The sequence below is a fragment of the Aquarana catesbeiana genome, linkage group LG06, assembly GCF_042186555.1.
Source record: "Aquarana catesbeiana isolate 2022-GZ linkage group LG06, ASM4218655v1, whole genome shotgun sequence".
In the NCBI taxonomy this organism is placed as follows: Eukaryota; Metazoa; Chordata; class Amphibia; order Anura; family Ranidae; genus Aquarana; species Aquarana catesbeiana.
The window spans coordinates 173740328-173756658 of record NC_133329.1 but is presented as its reverse complement, the minus strand read 5'-3'; the positions used below and the strand labels follow the sequence as shown (position 1 = coordinate 173756658).

General features: G+C 45.7%; 1 protein-coding gene across 2 annotated transcripts in view; it reads left to right on the top strand.

The window, feature by feature from the left end:
* LOC141101798 (multidrug resistance-associated protein 1-like) overlaps positions 1–16331 on the top strand; it is a 716249-nt gene that overhangs the window by 264394 nt on the left and 435524 nt on the right. For both annotated transcript variants that reach the window (XM_073591133.1, XM_073591135.1), the window contains exon 10: positions 8925–9086. In XM_073591133.1, the coding sequence (XP_073447234.1) occupies positions 8925–9086 (162 nt within the window). The remainder of the gene's footprint in view (positions 1–8924; positions 9087–16331) is intronic.

Below are 16331 nucleotides of genomic sequence, written 5' to 3'. Positions count from 1 at the left end.
TTTTATTCATTTCCCCCACTTTCCGCAGCCAACACGCAATGGTTGGCGGGCACTGTTGCTTCCAGTGGAGCGGTATGCATGCCTTGGCGGCGTTCAACAAATGACGCATCAAAGATTTTTTGTATTTTTAAACGGGATGTTTGATAAATGTAGGAGGAAAAACGACGCATCATCTGGGATCACATATTCCGTGAATTTCTGAGCGATGCGTCGAACTTCTCTCCAGAAATTCTGCAGGCCAGGGCACGACCAGAGAATGTGAAGCAGTGAACCTTCACCCTCCCCACATCGCCAACAGCGATCAGAGGTGGCAGGGAAGCACTTGTGTAATCTAGAGGGGGTGAGGTACCATCTTGATAGAATTTTATAGTTCGTCTCCTGTATTTTGGTACAACAGGACGATTTAAAGGCACAGCTGATAATTGTTCGTTTTTGTGTCTCTGAGAATTTGGGGTTAAGATCCCTCTCTCATCTTTCCAAGCAGGGTAGATGTGTTTGTGTGGAAGGTGTATTGAGCAGTGAGTACATTTTGGAGAGCGTTTTTGATAACGGTTCAGTTCCTGTGCAGTACTCTTCAAAGGTCGAAAATGGGCGGGAAAAGTCCTGAGAGTCGGGGATCGAACTTAAGAAATGGTGTAGTTGCACCGCTTTCCAGAAGGGGAGTTGGTATTTGCCTGTCGCCTCAGTCAGTTCCGGTAATGTAGGCCAGCGTCCCGCTGTCACAAATTTGGCAGCATGGTTGGAGCCTGAACCCCTCAAGATGTCAAATTCCGCAGAGTGGAGGCCCGGTGTGAAATTAGGGTCTCCCAGAACCGGGAATAGTGGAGAATTGCTCGAGGTAAGGGATGAATGCATGGTAACCTGACTACTATGGCGTAGGATGGTACCCAATAGGGGGTGCGATTTTAAACCCGGGGGGAGAGAGTCATAACTCCAGAGTGCACTCTTTAATGGTATAACAGATTGAGCTTGCTCTATCTGCTCCCAAAGCTTAGTTGTCATGTTACGTCTCCAGTCCAGGATGCGACCTAGGTGAGTGGCCTGATAATATTGTCTGACATCTGGTAGCACCAAGCCTCCATACTGTTTAGGAAGTGAAATTTGGGTCCTACTTAGGCGGGGTTTTTTATTGGACCATATAAATCTAATGAAGAGGGAGTGTACTTGTTTAAGGAATGAGAGTGGTATATGAACAGGGAGGGCTTGGAACAGGTACAAAAACTTAGGGAAAATACACATTTTTGAGCTTACACCTGCCAAACCATGAATGTAGCCCTTTGTTCCAGCTCTCTAGTAGGGATTGGGCCTTAGTCAGAATGGGAGGGAAGTTCAACTCATATGTGCGTCTGATGTCACTTGGAATGTGTGTACCTAAGTATTTTAAAGCCACGGACGTCCATTTAAAGCGGAAGTTAACTTGCATAGACTGCAGAACATGGGGGGCAATAGCTAGCCCCATAGCGGCTGATTTTGAAAATTTTATTTTTAAATTTGATAAGGTGCCATATGTGTCAAATTCTTTGAGAAGGTTTGGTAGGGAAATCGTAAGGTTAGTTAAGGAGATAAACAAATCATCCTCATATGCTGAGATCTTTCATTGGGTATCGCCTACAGGAAGGCCCTGAATGTCTGGGTTTAGTCTTATTTTGCATAAAAATGGCTCTAAGGTGAGTGCAAAGAGAAGAGGAGACAGAGGGCACCCCTGCCTCGTTCCATTTGTGATGGTGAAAGGGTTAGAGAGTAGACCATTCGCCTTTACCGGTGCTGTGGGATTAGAATAAATCTTATTTATCCAGTTAAGCATCCTATCACCCAAACCAATATGATGGAGTACTGCAAACATAAAGTTCCAGTTCACTCTGTCAAACGCTTTTTCAGTGTCGGTACTTAAGAGTACACATGGGGAGCCTTTAGTGTTTGGAACGTGAAGGAGGTTCAGTACTTTGATAGTGTTGTCTCGGGCTTCCCTGGTAGGTATGAAGCCCACCTGGTCCAGGTGTATTAGGGGCTGAAGGTGCTGTGCCAGACAGGTTGCCAAGATTTTGGAAAACAGTTTTAGATCAATGTTCAGCAGGGAAATAGGTCTATAACTCCCACATGCAGTTGGGCCTTTGCCTTCTTTAGGGATTAGTGATATGTGGGCTTTCAGCATCTCTCTGGGCAAAATCGCTTCCACACCAACTGCATTACGTGGGCCTATAATGGGGAGGAAAGTTTTGTAGTATTGGATGGTGTATCCATCCGGGCCCGGGGCTTTCCCTGGTTTCATGGCATTAATGGCATTAATGGCGATCTGGAGCTCTTCTAGGATAATTGGTGACTCTAGCTCATCTTATTTCCGTAGAAAGAGAAGGGATTTGGGAAGTCGCTACATAGTCTTCGACGTCTGCCTGAGAGGGTGGACTATGTGGTAGGTTATATAGCTTAGAGTAAAAGTCACTGAATACGTTTGAAATTTGTTCCGGAAGAGTGACCTTTTGACCGTCAGGGCCCATAATGTGGGGGATGTAGCCTGCTTGTTTTTGTTCTCGGACCGCTCTAGCTAGGATCTTCCCGCATTTGTCCCCAGATTCCTAGGTGGTTTGCTGGCAACGCTGCAATGCTGCCTTGGCCTTATAATGTAGTAAGTCGTTATTCTGTTTGCGTATCATCCCTAGTTCTGTTTCCAGGGCCTGGGAAGGGGCATGTTTATGGCGTGCTTCTACAGTGGTCAGGGCGGTAAGGAGCTTGGTCAGCTGTGCAGTCCGTTCTCTTTTTATCTGTGCTCCATGTCTGATCAGTAGTCCCCTAAGGACTGCCTTATGGGCCTCCCATAGGGTGCCGGGTTCGCAGTCCTTATTGTCGTTTTCTTGAAAGTATAAGGTCAATGTTTTTGTTGCCTCTGTTAAGATTTCGGGGATTTGGAGAAGGCTCTCATTTAGTCGCCAGAACTTCGGCCTACCCTCGGATCTCCCAGTGAGTGTGTATGTGAGGCTGATAGGGGCATGGTCAGACCATGTGATGTGTCCTATGGAAGAGTCTAATACCTAATGTAGTTGGTTATGAGGGATAAAAAAATAATCTATTCTGTAGTATAATTTGTGTGTTTGTGAATAGAAAGCATAGTCACGCTCACCCGAGTGCTGAAGACGTTAAATGTCAATTAACTGAGATTTGTGTAGGAAATTAGCTATACGCTTTCTGTGTTCCGGTGGCACTGAGGAGTGACCTGAGGACGTATCTGACGATGGAATCAGGGGAACATTAAAGTCCTCACGGAGAATCAGGTGACCTGCTGCAAATTCCCCAAGTTTGTCTAAAATGTTTGAGACAAAAGTGTCCTGGTGTTCATTAGGGGCATAAATCGACGCCAATGTGAGTGGGACGTCGCCGACAATTCCCCTAAGGAACACAAAACGGCCCTCCGAGTCTCTAAGCACTGCTTGACATTGCCAGGGAAGTTTACTCGAAATCAGTATGGACGCTTCTTTAGTTTTCGCTATGGGGTCGGTAGAATGATATACTACAGGGAAGAATCTGTTTTTGAGGATTGGGAATTTGTTGTGTTTAAAGTGAGTTTCCTGTACAAAGGCAACATCTGCATGGGAATTCCTGAGGTCATTTAATAGCATACGCCTCTTTTCTGGAATATTCAGGCCCTTAGCGTTGAGCGAGAATATTTTTATAGAGTCCATTGCCCTGGTTGCGGATGGGGTGGGGGAGGGAAAGGGAGTGAGACGAGAGGGGGTGGAGGGAGGAAAAGTGGGTTCAGGAAAGGGCTAAGGCAAAGTACTGAAGAAGAAATCGAGAGAGACCTAAGGAGAGAAAGGACGTGTCTCTCTCTCTGTACAAGAAGATAAAATTACAGTACAGGTCGATTCTGAAAGACCTGAGCTTACTAAGTCAACAAGTAAAAACTTGAATAAACACGCCACCCCCAAAAACCAGGAGGTGTGTGAAAACCTAATTGGGAGAGGGGTTGGAATGTGACCGGAAGAGGGAGGTCCCAGCCCTCCCACACACCCGTACACGTACCTAGGTAAGTATAGAAGCAAGGTATACATTCACAGTATGTAAAATAAACCAAGGAACAAAAGCCATTATTAAAAATTTGCAACTGTTTTTAATAGAAATCATTACCAGTTTCCCCGCCAAAGTGCAGCACTGTATCACAACTAAACTTACTCTCCCACCGCTGTTCCCATTATTGTGATCCCAGCACCCCCCCATCTAAAAAGCCACCTCCCTCACTGCATGAGTCTTCTAATTCCTCCACTTAGGTGAGTTTGAGCGGGCACTACGGCATCGCGTGAGCCCTAGGTAAGACCTCTAACGGTCATCACTCCCCGGTGAACCTGGATATCTACCTGGAATGACCTCCAATCCTCCCATACACACAAGAACCCCCCTCTCACATGCAAATTACTGCTTGGGGTCCACCCCGGTCAAGCTGACTCCCCAGCTCTGAGTCCTTCTCCGAGTAAGGGGCCCCCTTAAAAGGGATCTCCCACTCTGTGGGAAGTGCAAAACCCGGACCTCCACTAGGGGGAGATCACTTATCGCAGATGTGTTTTCTGTCAGGGAGGTTACCTGTCACCACCCGACCAACAAATAATGGCCATCTTGGTGTGACACAAACAAAAAAAAAGTATGTTATGCTGCCGTCCAAGATGGATGTCGCCACTCCGCAGTGCCTGTATCTTCATATTTCACTGTGTGCCCCCACAAGATAGGTCAGATAACGATCCTCGTTATTTGGGAGCCACAATCCTCCTGCGAAGCAGTGACCCATCACGGAGGAAAGCATTTTGACGCATACACTTAAGTAGAAATGTACAGATATATAGCATACAGCGTGTCTCCTATTCATTTGGTACGTTAGTATTTAGCAACAACCATAAGATCAATGTCAGATTTACAGCATAGCTGGCTACATCCTCTATTCCCTTGCATAATTTTTTCCCGTTTGTGTCACGTTGTTTTTTACGTTGCTGAAATTAATAGTTTTAAAAGCTATACAACAAAAACTGAAATATAATACAGCGAGTAGTGCGTCCTTGTCATCTGTGGTCCAGCAAGCGACCCCTGCAGGTAGGGAAATAGATGGCAGCGCTATACCTCTGAATGGCAGCGCACCGTGTCTCCTCCGGAACTTCCCCCTCCTCGTCACCGTACTCCCCCCCCGCCAGCAGTCAGAGGGCGGAGTGTCTTACAGTTCCCTGGCGTTCAACTAAGCCGCCTGCAATGGGGCCGGTGGTCATGTAGAGAATAAGTTTTGCCTGTAAGTCAGAGCCCAAATTGTGTTTCAAGGCTGCAACAATTACGAGCGCAGTGGGGAGCAAAAGTCATCTGCACACCTAATTATCTGGTAGCTCAGGACCAGGGGAGAGTTTCTAGCTGCCGGAGGGTGATCTGAACCAGAATCTGTGTCCAAGCGGGTGGACCGAGGTCAGATCTTCAAGGGAGTGTATATTCTCCTTGTATGGGATACCTCAAGGGTACCAGGGACAGTTCAGGGGCCATCGGGGGGAATATATCCTGCTCATTTTAGGGATGGTGATCCAGTATGTTCAAGGAGGGGGAAAGAGAGGTCTTGAAAAAAAAAAAAAAAAAATGGAGGGGGGGGGGGGGGTGCCCCATTTCAGTCCTTCAGATCTAGGGAACAGGAGTGAGTGAAACCTGTGCACCGTGGGCAGTGGACGAGAAACTCAAAACAATTGCTGTGGCGGGGGTGTTGGTGGGTACTCACGCTTCCTGACTGTCCTCCTGGGATGCCGCACGAGAGCGTCGCCGGCTCCTCGGTGGTCTAGGAGGCAGGCCACCTCTCGGTGTGATAGTTCTTCTGCGGCCCTGGAATCTCGGGATATATCCCAGCCAGTCCGGTACCTCGATCGACTCCGTTTCTAGAAAGTCAAAGAGGGCTGGCAGGGACTGCGGAAAGTAACCAAAAGGGGGAATCCCCATCGGTAAGTGGAGTTTCGTTGTCTTGCTAGATCCAAGAGGGATCTCAGGAGCGCCTGTCTCTGTAGCGTTGCCCTGGAGATATCTGGCAGTATTTTAAGTACCGCTCCATCAAGCTCCAGATCCTGCATTTCCCATGCCTTACATGCGATGATGTTCTTATGAGCATAATGGTGAAGCTGGCATATGACGTCTCGGGGTCTGGCAGGGTCCTATGATCTGGGGCCCAGTGCCCTGTTGATGCGGTCAAACTACAAGCGGCCTTGAAGCTGATCTCCTGCTACTCTCCGGAAGATGTCCACTGTACCTGCTAGATCCGCCGGACCCGTGGCTTCAGGGAGGCCGCGGAGTCGCAGATTGTTTCTACAACTCCTGTCCTCCATTTCTTCCATATGGAGTTGTAGTTCCACAGATATCCCTACCTGGGACTTTTGATGTGTCTCAAAGGCTGTGACTCTTCGATCGAGCGTCAATAGGGAGGTCTCCCCCGCAGTAAGTCTGGTGGAGAGAGAGTGCACCTCCTGCTTGACGGCATGGATCTCTTTGCGGTGGGCTGCCTCCACACGTCCCACCAGAGCCTCAATATTGGCCTTCGTCGGTAAAGCTTGAAGGATGGCTCTTAGATCCTCGTCCGCTCCATATATCAGAGGAGATGGCGGTGGAATCCGGGGATCGGACGGTATGGCCGGTGGGACGGTGCAAAAGATCTCCGGGCTCTGGGATCCTGTAGGTGAGGCTGGCTGAATATCATGATCAGGGCCTGTTAATTGTGAAGCATGTGCTGCCGCCATCTTGGATTCTGGGGAGCCTGACTGTAGTAGCTGAAATATTCTTTGTATTTCTCCCGGTGGCGATTCCACTGGAGTCTGTTTGTTGGCCTTTTTGTTTTTCTTCGATGATTGCTTCTTAGATGAGAGCATTATGCGGTCGGAGGAGCAATGTAAGTCGGGTGGGAAAGGAAACGGCCGGGAGCTCCTCTCAGACACTTCTCTACTCGGCCATGTCCAGACCACGCCCCCCTCTTGTAAGTTTTTAATTGTCTTACTACTACGAATAAATGTAAGTTGACTACTACGAATGAACGTAAAGTATTTTATGCTATGTGAAGCCTTTATTGTTTTATGGGGAACATACTACTCATTTCGAATTGATCCATCTGCGGACCGGTTCCATTGAAGCTGAGGAGCCCAGTGCACGCCAGAGAGGTCCCGGGCTGGGGGTTACAGCCATCTGCTCTGTGTGGGCCCCTGGTAAGCGACAATGTTTTCTGTGGTGGAGGCATTTTTCACTTGTCAAATTTTTTGTGGAATCCTACAGCACATCACCATTGAAGAACCACTGGTTTCTTATGGACTAATTATTTTGATATGGTAATTTTAAATTTTTTAATTTATTATCGACTTTTTTCACTCAGTCACTTGATTTGATATACAGTTTATTTTTTCATTATTTGTTATAATTTCCCCAGTCTATCACGGTTATCTTTTTCACTTTATTATTGCTGTACATTTTTGATGTATCATGTAGATTATTGAGCATCACTATTTAATGCAGTTATTTACTCTTGTTCCTTCACCGAGTAGATCTGTTAATTTTCAGGTTTACCCAGTGTGGCATATTGGCACTCATTATTGTGAGCACATATTATATTCTCACGATCTCAATTATTTTAGCGCAAATTTCTGTTTTTTATTTCTGCTTAGTGTTGTATAACGCTTTTTAGTCGCAGCTTAGCGTTTTTTCCACTAATAGCACAGTTTTTTCTTTTTACAATGGTGAAGGATCTGAGTGTGCTGGTAGATCATAATTGTTATAATGGCATACAAAACCAAGCTGCGGTTTCTAAATTGAGCAAAATCCTTTTTTAAGAGGTATGGACTGCAGAGAGAGAGATATAATTTTGCCCCTGTACAAATAATTAGGAAGACTGGAATTTGGTATGTGCAGTTCAGTTTTGGGCACCAGTTAAAAAAAAAAAGGTAACGGTGAACTAGAGAACGTGCAGAGAGAGTGACCAAACTGATAAGAGGCATGGAGAGCCCAGCTATGAGAAAAGATTAGCTGAACTGAATGTTTTCTCCTCTCCTCTTGAGATGAGATTAAGAGGGGATTATGATCAACGTATAAATACATAAGAGGTCCATATAATGAACTTTGTGCAGAGTTAGTCATTTTAAGGTCATCACAGAAGATAAGGGGCACTCTTTACATCTAGAGCAGGGCTCTCCAAACTTTTCAAGCAAAGGGCCAGCTTACTGTCCTTCAGACTTTAGGGCGGCCGGATTGTGGCCAGTGGAAAGTGTCTCGGACCCAGCATCAATGAGAGTAAAAGCGGCCTCAGGGTTTGCGGTCAGTAGGGACAGTAGGAGGTATCAGTGGAAGATATAGTGCCCCATTGTTGGTGTCAGTAGGAGGAATATTGCCTCATATCGTTGGCAGGAATAGTACTCCCAGGGCCAGATAAAAGCTAGCAAAGAGCCACATCCAGCCCTTGGGCCGCAGTTTGGAGACCCCTGATCTAGAGGAAAGGAGATTTTATCTCCAAATACAGAAAGGCATCTTCATAGTAAGAGCTATAAAAAATGTGGAATAGACTCCCTCAAGAGCTTGTTTTAGCCAGCTCAGTAGATTGTTTTAAGAAAGGCCTGAATGCTTTCCTAAATGCACATAATATAACTGGATGCAAATATTTATAGGTTAAGTTAAATATCTGATTGCCTTTTGGGGTATTCGGAAGGAATTTTTGTGAGTAAATTGGATCATGCTTTAATTGGGATTTTTTTTTTTCCCTTCCTGCGAGTATTGGGTATTGTATATGGAGGTTTTCTATTTGCGTGTGCTGGTTTTCCTATTTATTTATTTTTTTTTTCTGTTGGTTGAACTGGATGGACTTTTTCTTTCAACCAGATTAACTATGTAACCATTCTTTACTAGTGTATCTTTGTCGCTGTATAAACTCAATGGATCTTGCCTCTTTCTCCTAGGCCCTGGTGATCAGTAACTCTGCACGTCGCACATCCACTATTGGAGAAATTGTCAACCTGATGTCTGTAGATGCCCAGAGATTCATGGACTTGGCAACCTATATAAATATGATTTGGTCAGCTCCACTTCAGGTTGTATTGGCTCTGTACTTATTGTGGCAGGTATATGCTGTTTTGTGTCTTCTCCTTTAGTTACAAATTCACATTGTGTTTTTTTCAAGTTATATTTATGACCTACAGTATAACATTGAAGTGGTTGTTAGGCCACTACAATAAAAACCTCCAATCCCCTCTGTAACATAGCAAAATGTATCACTGTGCCTGTTATATAAAAAATATGCTTAATCTGTACCTACTTTAGAGTGTCTCCCGGCGCTCACGTGACTCCTCGGCTCTCTCCTCTGCCTGGCTGACTGCTCCAGTGGGCGGGGCTGAGCACTCCTGCTAACGTCAGGAGAGGAGAGAGTTACGTGAGCGCCGGGAGACGCTCTGATATAGGTACAGATTGGCATCGTTTTTTATATAACACAGGGACAGATATTGTTATGTTACAGAGGGGATGGGAGTTTTTTTTGTAGTTTGAGGGGAAGGGGTGAGCACTGACACGAGCAGACAGGTGGGGGGAGAGGAGGACAGAGCAGGGCTGCAGATGACGGAGGCATGTAAACTGACCGCGGTGTTCAGGACTCAGCAGCCATGATATGCCATGGTCATTTGCAGAGGGGGGGATATAGCCAGGCAGGGTCAGCCAGGTTTTTAAGCTGATAGAAGGGGCCAAATGACACAGCACAATCATTGTGCTGTATAACATGCTTTAAGGGAACAGGATTTTTTTTTTTTTTTTTTTTTTTTTAGGGTAAAAAAAATGCTTTAACACGTGTATGGAACCATGTAACCAACTATGTAAATTGTTTTGTTTTGGTACTCTCAGAAAAATGGAAACTTCTTGTTTGTAACCCCTTTGTGCAAACCTCTAGTGAACTGTAGCCTATTCCAGCATACTTGATTTTATGCACTTGTTATCAAATAGGTGTGACTGAAACACCTGAACTCAACATACTTTTGGCCATAAAAGGGATTGTAAAAAAAATAAAACAAATAAAATAAAAGGGGCTAAGTAAAGGGTCTCATGCAGCCCCAGACCATGACACTCCCACCACCATGCTTGACTGTAGGTGAGACACACTACTTTGTAGATACAGTTTCAGCCATCATATTAAACACTGGTGTTGGAGATTGCTGCCATTCCACCACTGACCCCTGCGCCTCCACAGCATGCTTGAGCTGAATATAGTAAAAAAGCATGGCTATAGGTAAACAGAAATTTGCACTCCGTCCGATGAGCGTAGGGCTCCATTCTTAAAGATATGGTGGAGGGGATTTAATCCCCACTTATGCCATCTTGGGGCTGCTTGTGTTTTAGCCAGCTCAGGAAAATGATTATTGTGCCAGATAGGGCTGTAGCGAGTGAAGCAAGTGACTTGTTGGAGCTGCTTTGTCTTGTTCCGCACTTTCTGAATAAGGGTAAAAGTGGGCAAAAGACAATTAGATTTAGCAAAGGCTGCAGCAGGCAAAAGACAATTAGATTTAGCAAAGGCTGCAGCCCTCAGTCCAGTAGGTATATCGACCACTTTAATTGTGTTGAATAAAATATAGAGCAAGGAATCTGGGTTAGGTTGATGTACCCCCACTAAAAGAGGCTTAGTGGAATCACCACAGGTGTATTGTGCAAAAAATACAGTAACTGGAGCATAAAAATAATTTTCACTAGATTCCCTTTGCCAACCAAGGACAGCCAAAGTCTGTTCCAAATTTAAATTGTGTCTCTGAAGCGGCTAAGTAAAAGGGGTTACATTCAGGTGACAAGTCTCCCAGTTGTGGAGTGATCTGTATACCCAAGTATTTAATGGAAGAGGTTACAGGGACTGGGTAGGACGGGGTGATGGGCTGTACAGGGCCATCATCTAATAGCATTAATGCTGATTTATTCCCGTTTATATGGAGACCTGAAAATACACCAAATTGAGTGATGGTATTCATTGCTGCTTCAAGAGAATGGAAGGTATCCCCCAATAGTAACATAGTGTATGTTAATTGAAATCCCACTATATCTGGGTTTTGCCTAATGGACGTTGATTTGCTAGGGCAAAGAGTAATGGCAACAGGGGACATCCCTGACGAGTGCCCCTGCCAAGCGAGAAGGTAGGTGAGATCCGGCCAGCCTCCCTAATGACTACCATCGGGTGGATATATAGCAACTTTACCCAAGATATAAAGATGGGACCAAAGCCAAATCTAGGCTTCCGGTTGCAGTGCCTTATGAGGACGGAGTAAGCTACAGCAGCTCCGGTATCACCCACATACAAAGCTCTCTGGGGATTACCACGCCATTTGTAGTGGAAAGAGCACACCGCCTGGGGACCCCTTCAAATGACCGCCGTACCCCTCGTCCTATCATCGTCCGCTATCTTAATTATACGGACAGAGTGGCTATCCTCAGATCTTTCCTGGAATGCCAAATCCCTCCAATTAGATGGCCATAAACTACATCTTCGTGGACTATTCACAAGAGGTTTCCCACAGACACAAACTCATCTGTGCTGCACTATATCAAAAAGGCGTGAAGTTCACGTTGGCCTACCCCACAATCCTCTGCTTCACTGACTCAGCTGGTGACCCAAAATCTTTTTCTCACCCAGAGGAAGCTGCCAACTATCTACAAGCCTATCTACATATTCCTATGGAAACCCAGACAACAGCTGCTCCCTCTTTCTCCTGGCAATAGGGATCTTCACAGCCCACGGAAGGACTCACCGAAGAGGGCTCATTACTCTAACAAACCCAAACAGGGCAAACCCAGCTGAGTCACCATGGTAACTGCCCTCTAGCCTGTTTTGCCAACACTGGGCTACATAGGGCCCCTGTGATTACACCCAGCTATAGTTGATGTTTTATCAGTTGAAAGGTTCAGGTTTTTCTTTTCTGGATTCTGTTCATGTATTACTGCTTTGTCTATTTTATGCCCACAGCCTTACCGGAGATCTTTCTCCTATGCATCATCACCGCTGCTTCGACCTTTAGCCATTGCAATGTGTCCTAGCGGATAATGCATCCACCTGGCATAGTCTGCGAGCGACTCTATACACAAGTGTGATCACGGTGGATAAAAACAAATGGGCAACAAAGAGAGTGGTGTATGTACCCAAATACACCATTCTCTTTGTTGCCCATTTTGTTTTTATCCACCGTGATCACGCTTTTATTTGTGTATGGTCGTTTTTGTCAATAAAAACACCCTTTTTTATCTGCACCATGTGGAGGCACATTCTTTTTGTTTCCACATTTACCGCATGAGATCCAGTCCCTCCAACTGCTCCTTTCGGGGGACCGTTTGTGAAACTTCTGATGCACGCTGGGACGGTTCGGTGTGAGGACGGTTCGTTGTGAGGACCCATCCGGTTGCCGGCCGAGATCCATACAGACCACAATCCAAGAGATTGGCGATTCCTGAGCTCCCATTCCACGTCATTTGTGACAAACTGCGCATGCGATTCCCTGTCGCTGACATGGGAATCCACAGGATCTGGTAAGAGGCTTTTTTGCACTTTCTCTGAATGACCCATTGGGACCTGGTTTCTCGGTTGGGAAGTCGCTGTATGATGCCAGGTGTTTTCTGACAACCATCAGACCATCACCACCCCTTGGAGTACTTATACCTCCTGTGCGGTTGGACATTTACATCCATCTATGGACGTTTGTGTTTCAAGGCACCTGTGGTCAATTAGTTATTTCTTGACTGTTTCACCATTTTAAAGACCTATATTCATTTGTACATGCGCTGCATTTTTCCAAATGCCAAGTTCTGAATGAGGAGGCGGCCGGCTGACTTTACCATCCAGTGAACCAGCGACTTGACATCCTTGCTCCAGATTGATCCTGCAGGAACTAACTGTACTGCTCCTTACCCAGGGAGGTGCACCTGGAATGTTATATGAGCATCTGTCAGACCTGGGTTCGATGACACAGACCCTATGCCTACCCTGATTAACTGGAATGTGGGGTTTTTCCTTTTTTTTTTTTTTTTTTTTTTTTTTTTTTAAATTAATTATTTATTTATTTTTTATGCTACCTATACATAATGTGGATGTCAGTATGCCTTAATATGTTGTTTGTTCCTTTTGCTTAGTTTGCAAGTTGATAATGCTGTTATTACCATTAATGGTCTGAACCCTTTACATCTCTGTGTCCTTCGTGCCAGTGTTGACCTGCCCACTGCACGATCACACCCCTGTTCCGCTGTGGTACCTCGGGATAGGCCTAGTGTCGCATATCTTTAAGACCTGAGACTCTTCAAATATTTTCGTTTTTTGTTTTTGAGTCTAATGCACATGGTCGACACTGACACTAACCCTTTTCTAGGGGATCCCCACCTAGTCCTTCAAAGGGGACTGCGGTTATTTTACCTTTACCTACTTATTTTTATTCCCTCTCCTCTATGGCTCTCCAGTTTAACCTTAACGTGCACCACTTGTGTCTTAAATACGTAATTAAAATTGCTGCGGGGGTTCCGATGGTTGGGGCTCTGTGCCCAACCGTGTCTCGCCACTCTCCACTCTAGGAATACTCAGCCATGGAGGCAGTAGCTCTCCACTGCGAAATCCTTATACTCCTCTAGACCCTTTCATATTCTTGACCTAACCCCCTCTTATTTCTCTTTCCCCAATTACCCCCCTCCTTTTTTTTTCCCCTTTCTCTCTCTCTCTCTCTCTCTCTCTCTCTCTCTCTCCCTCTCTTTCCCCCATCCCCCCACCCCCCGGGAGCAGACAGTGATCAACACTATATCTCTGGCACAATGACTGTAAAGGTCTCATCTTGGAATGTCAAGGGATTGAATTCCCGGAGAAGCGCACTAGCTGTCTAGCAGAGCTCTGGAGGCACAGGGCCGACATCGCCTTTCTCCAAGAGACTCATTTTAGGACAGACAAGATACCCAAACTAGCAAACAAATATTTTTCAACGTCTTATCACAGTCTGTCCTCAACCACTAAAACTAAAGGGACGAGTATCCTCATATCCAAATCCCTTCCCTGGCAATTCCTCGAGGAATACCATGACCAGGAGGGCAGATTCCTGCTGCTGAAGGGAAAAATTTGTTCTCAGACCTTCACCCTGGCAAACATTTACCTTCCAAACTCTAACCAACTTCCTGTTCTTCAAACCTTCCTGTCCACTCTTGACTCTTTCCTTGAAGGAACCCTTATACTAGGAGGGGACTTCAATTTGACCTTGGACCTTCACGGACTCCTCCTCCAACTCCTCTTCCCTACCATGGGGAACCCGCCTTTGTCTCAAAGACCTTCTGCATGCCTATCAATTAGTTGACATCTGGAGAATATTCCATCCTCAAGAATGGGACTATACCTTCTATTCTTCCTTTCATGGCTCTTACTCCAGAATCGACTTTTTCTTATTGAAGCACACAGCGCTATCCCTGGTCACTAAAACGGATATCGGTCACATTACACTCTCCGACCACGCTCCAATTGTTCTAGAGCTTACCATATCACAAGGAACTCCACATGGCGGCTAAATGAAACACTCCTTAAGGACCCAGAAGTCGCTACTGATATCCGCAAGGAACTTACCTTCTATTTTTCCACCAATGCTGGCTCTGTTGAGAGCCCGATCTCTGTGTGGTCAGCACACAAGTGCTTTATTAGGGGAATCCTAATTAAACACGGGCATGCAGCCAAACAACTTCGCACTAAAACCTTATCCAACCTCCTAACACAACTTTATACCTTAGAACGTCAACACAAAGTTTGGCCAGACCATACTACGGAAGCGGAATTAGTAAAACTAAGAGAAGCTATAAGAGAACACTCTTTATATAAAGCGAAGCACGTGGTATTAAAGGCTTGTCGCTCCTTTTATGAGTATGGCGATAAATGTGGCCGTTTACTGGCCAACGCACTACGTGCTAAACGCTCTCAGACATACGTTCCGGCCTTACTTACCTCATTAGGTTCTAAAGTCCATACCTCGCCCGATATGGCAGAGACGTTCAGTAACTTTTACTCTAAACTGTACAATCTAGATTCCACTTCTGAACCAACATCCCACACCCTTACAGATGTCCGAACCTATCTTGAGGAAACAAATTTGCCCACACTAACAGTTGAGGAGAGAGAGGCCCTATCCCAGCCTATTTCTGCTGAGGAATTTGCTTCCGCCATAACTGACACCCAGTCTGGTAAGGCCCCCGGACCCGACGGATTCACCCTCCTCTATTACAAAACATTTTAACATCAAATGACACCTCACTTCCTTGCGGCGTTCAATGCCATTTTAGATGGACACAGTTTGCCAGCTGATATGCTGAGTGCCTCTGTTACAATGATACCCAAGCCAGGTAAGGATCCATTGCTATGTGGCAGTTATAGGCCCATTTCCCTCCTGAACTGTGATGTTAAACTCTTTACCAAAATTCTAGCTTCAAGACTTAATGTCCTACTACAACGTACAGTGGCTGCAGACCAAGTCGGCTTTATCCAGAGCAGGGAAGCCAGGGACAACACTATCCGGACCCTGGACATTATAACAAAAGCAAAAAGATCCCGCATCCCCCTTCTACTCTTGTCTACAGACGCCGAGAAGGCATTTGACAGGGTGGACTGGGTCTTTCTCCGGGAAACACTAAAATTTGTTGGAACGCCGTACCCCATTCTGTCGTGGATAGCAGCCATGTACAAAAATCCTACAGCAACGGTACGGGTAAATGGCCACAACTCTGCCCCCTTCTCAGTCTCAAACGGCACTAGACAGGGCTGCCCCCTGTCCCCTTTGCTGTTTGTCCTTTCCCTGGAGCCTTTCCTACACCATATCAGAGATAACCTGTCTATTAAAGGCATCCAAACCGGCCCACACCAACATAAAGTGGCAGCTTATGCCGATGACCTCTTATTCTACATCACTGAACCTCTCATCTCCTTGCCTTCTTTACTACAGGAACTGAAAAGGTACGGCGCACTATCTAAGTTCAAGGTCAACCTACAAAAATCAGAGGCATTGAATGTCTCCCTATCGGAATCTACAGTGGCAAGATTGCGCCCCTTTTTTCCATTTAAATGGGCTAACCGCTCGATCCAATACTTGGGAACAAAAATTCCCACAGATCTAAGCAAAGTTTTCCCCCTAAATTACCAGCCTTTCTTATCGACATTAACCACGGATCTCAAAAAATGTGATTCCCTGGTCCTGTCCTGGTTCGGTCGCTGTAACGTCCTTAAGATGAATGCGATGCCCAGCCTCCTGTACTTATTACCAACACTGCCTATCAAAATACCCCAGTCTTATTTCCATGCGGTTCGATCAGCATTTATTAAAGTCATTTGGCGAGGTAGACAT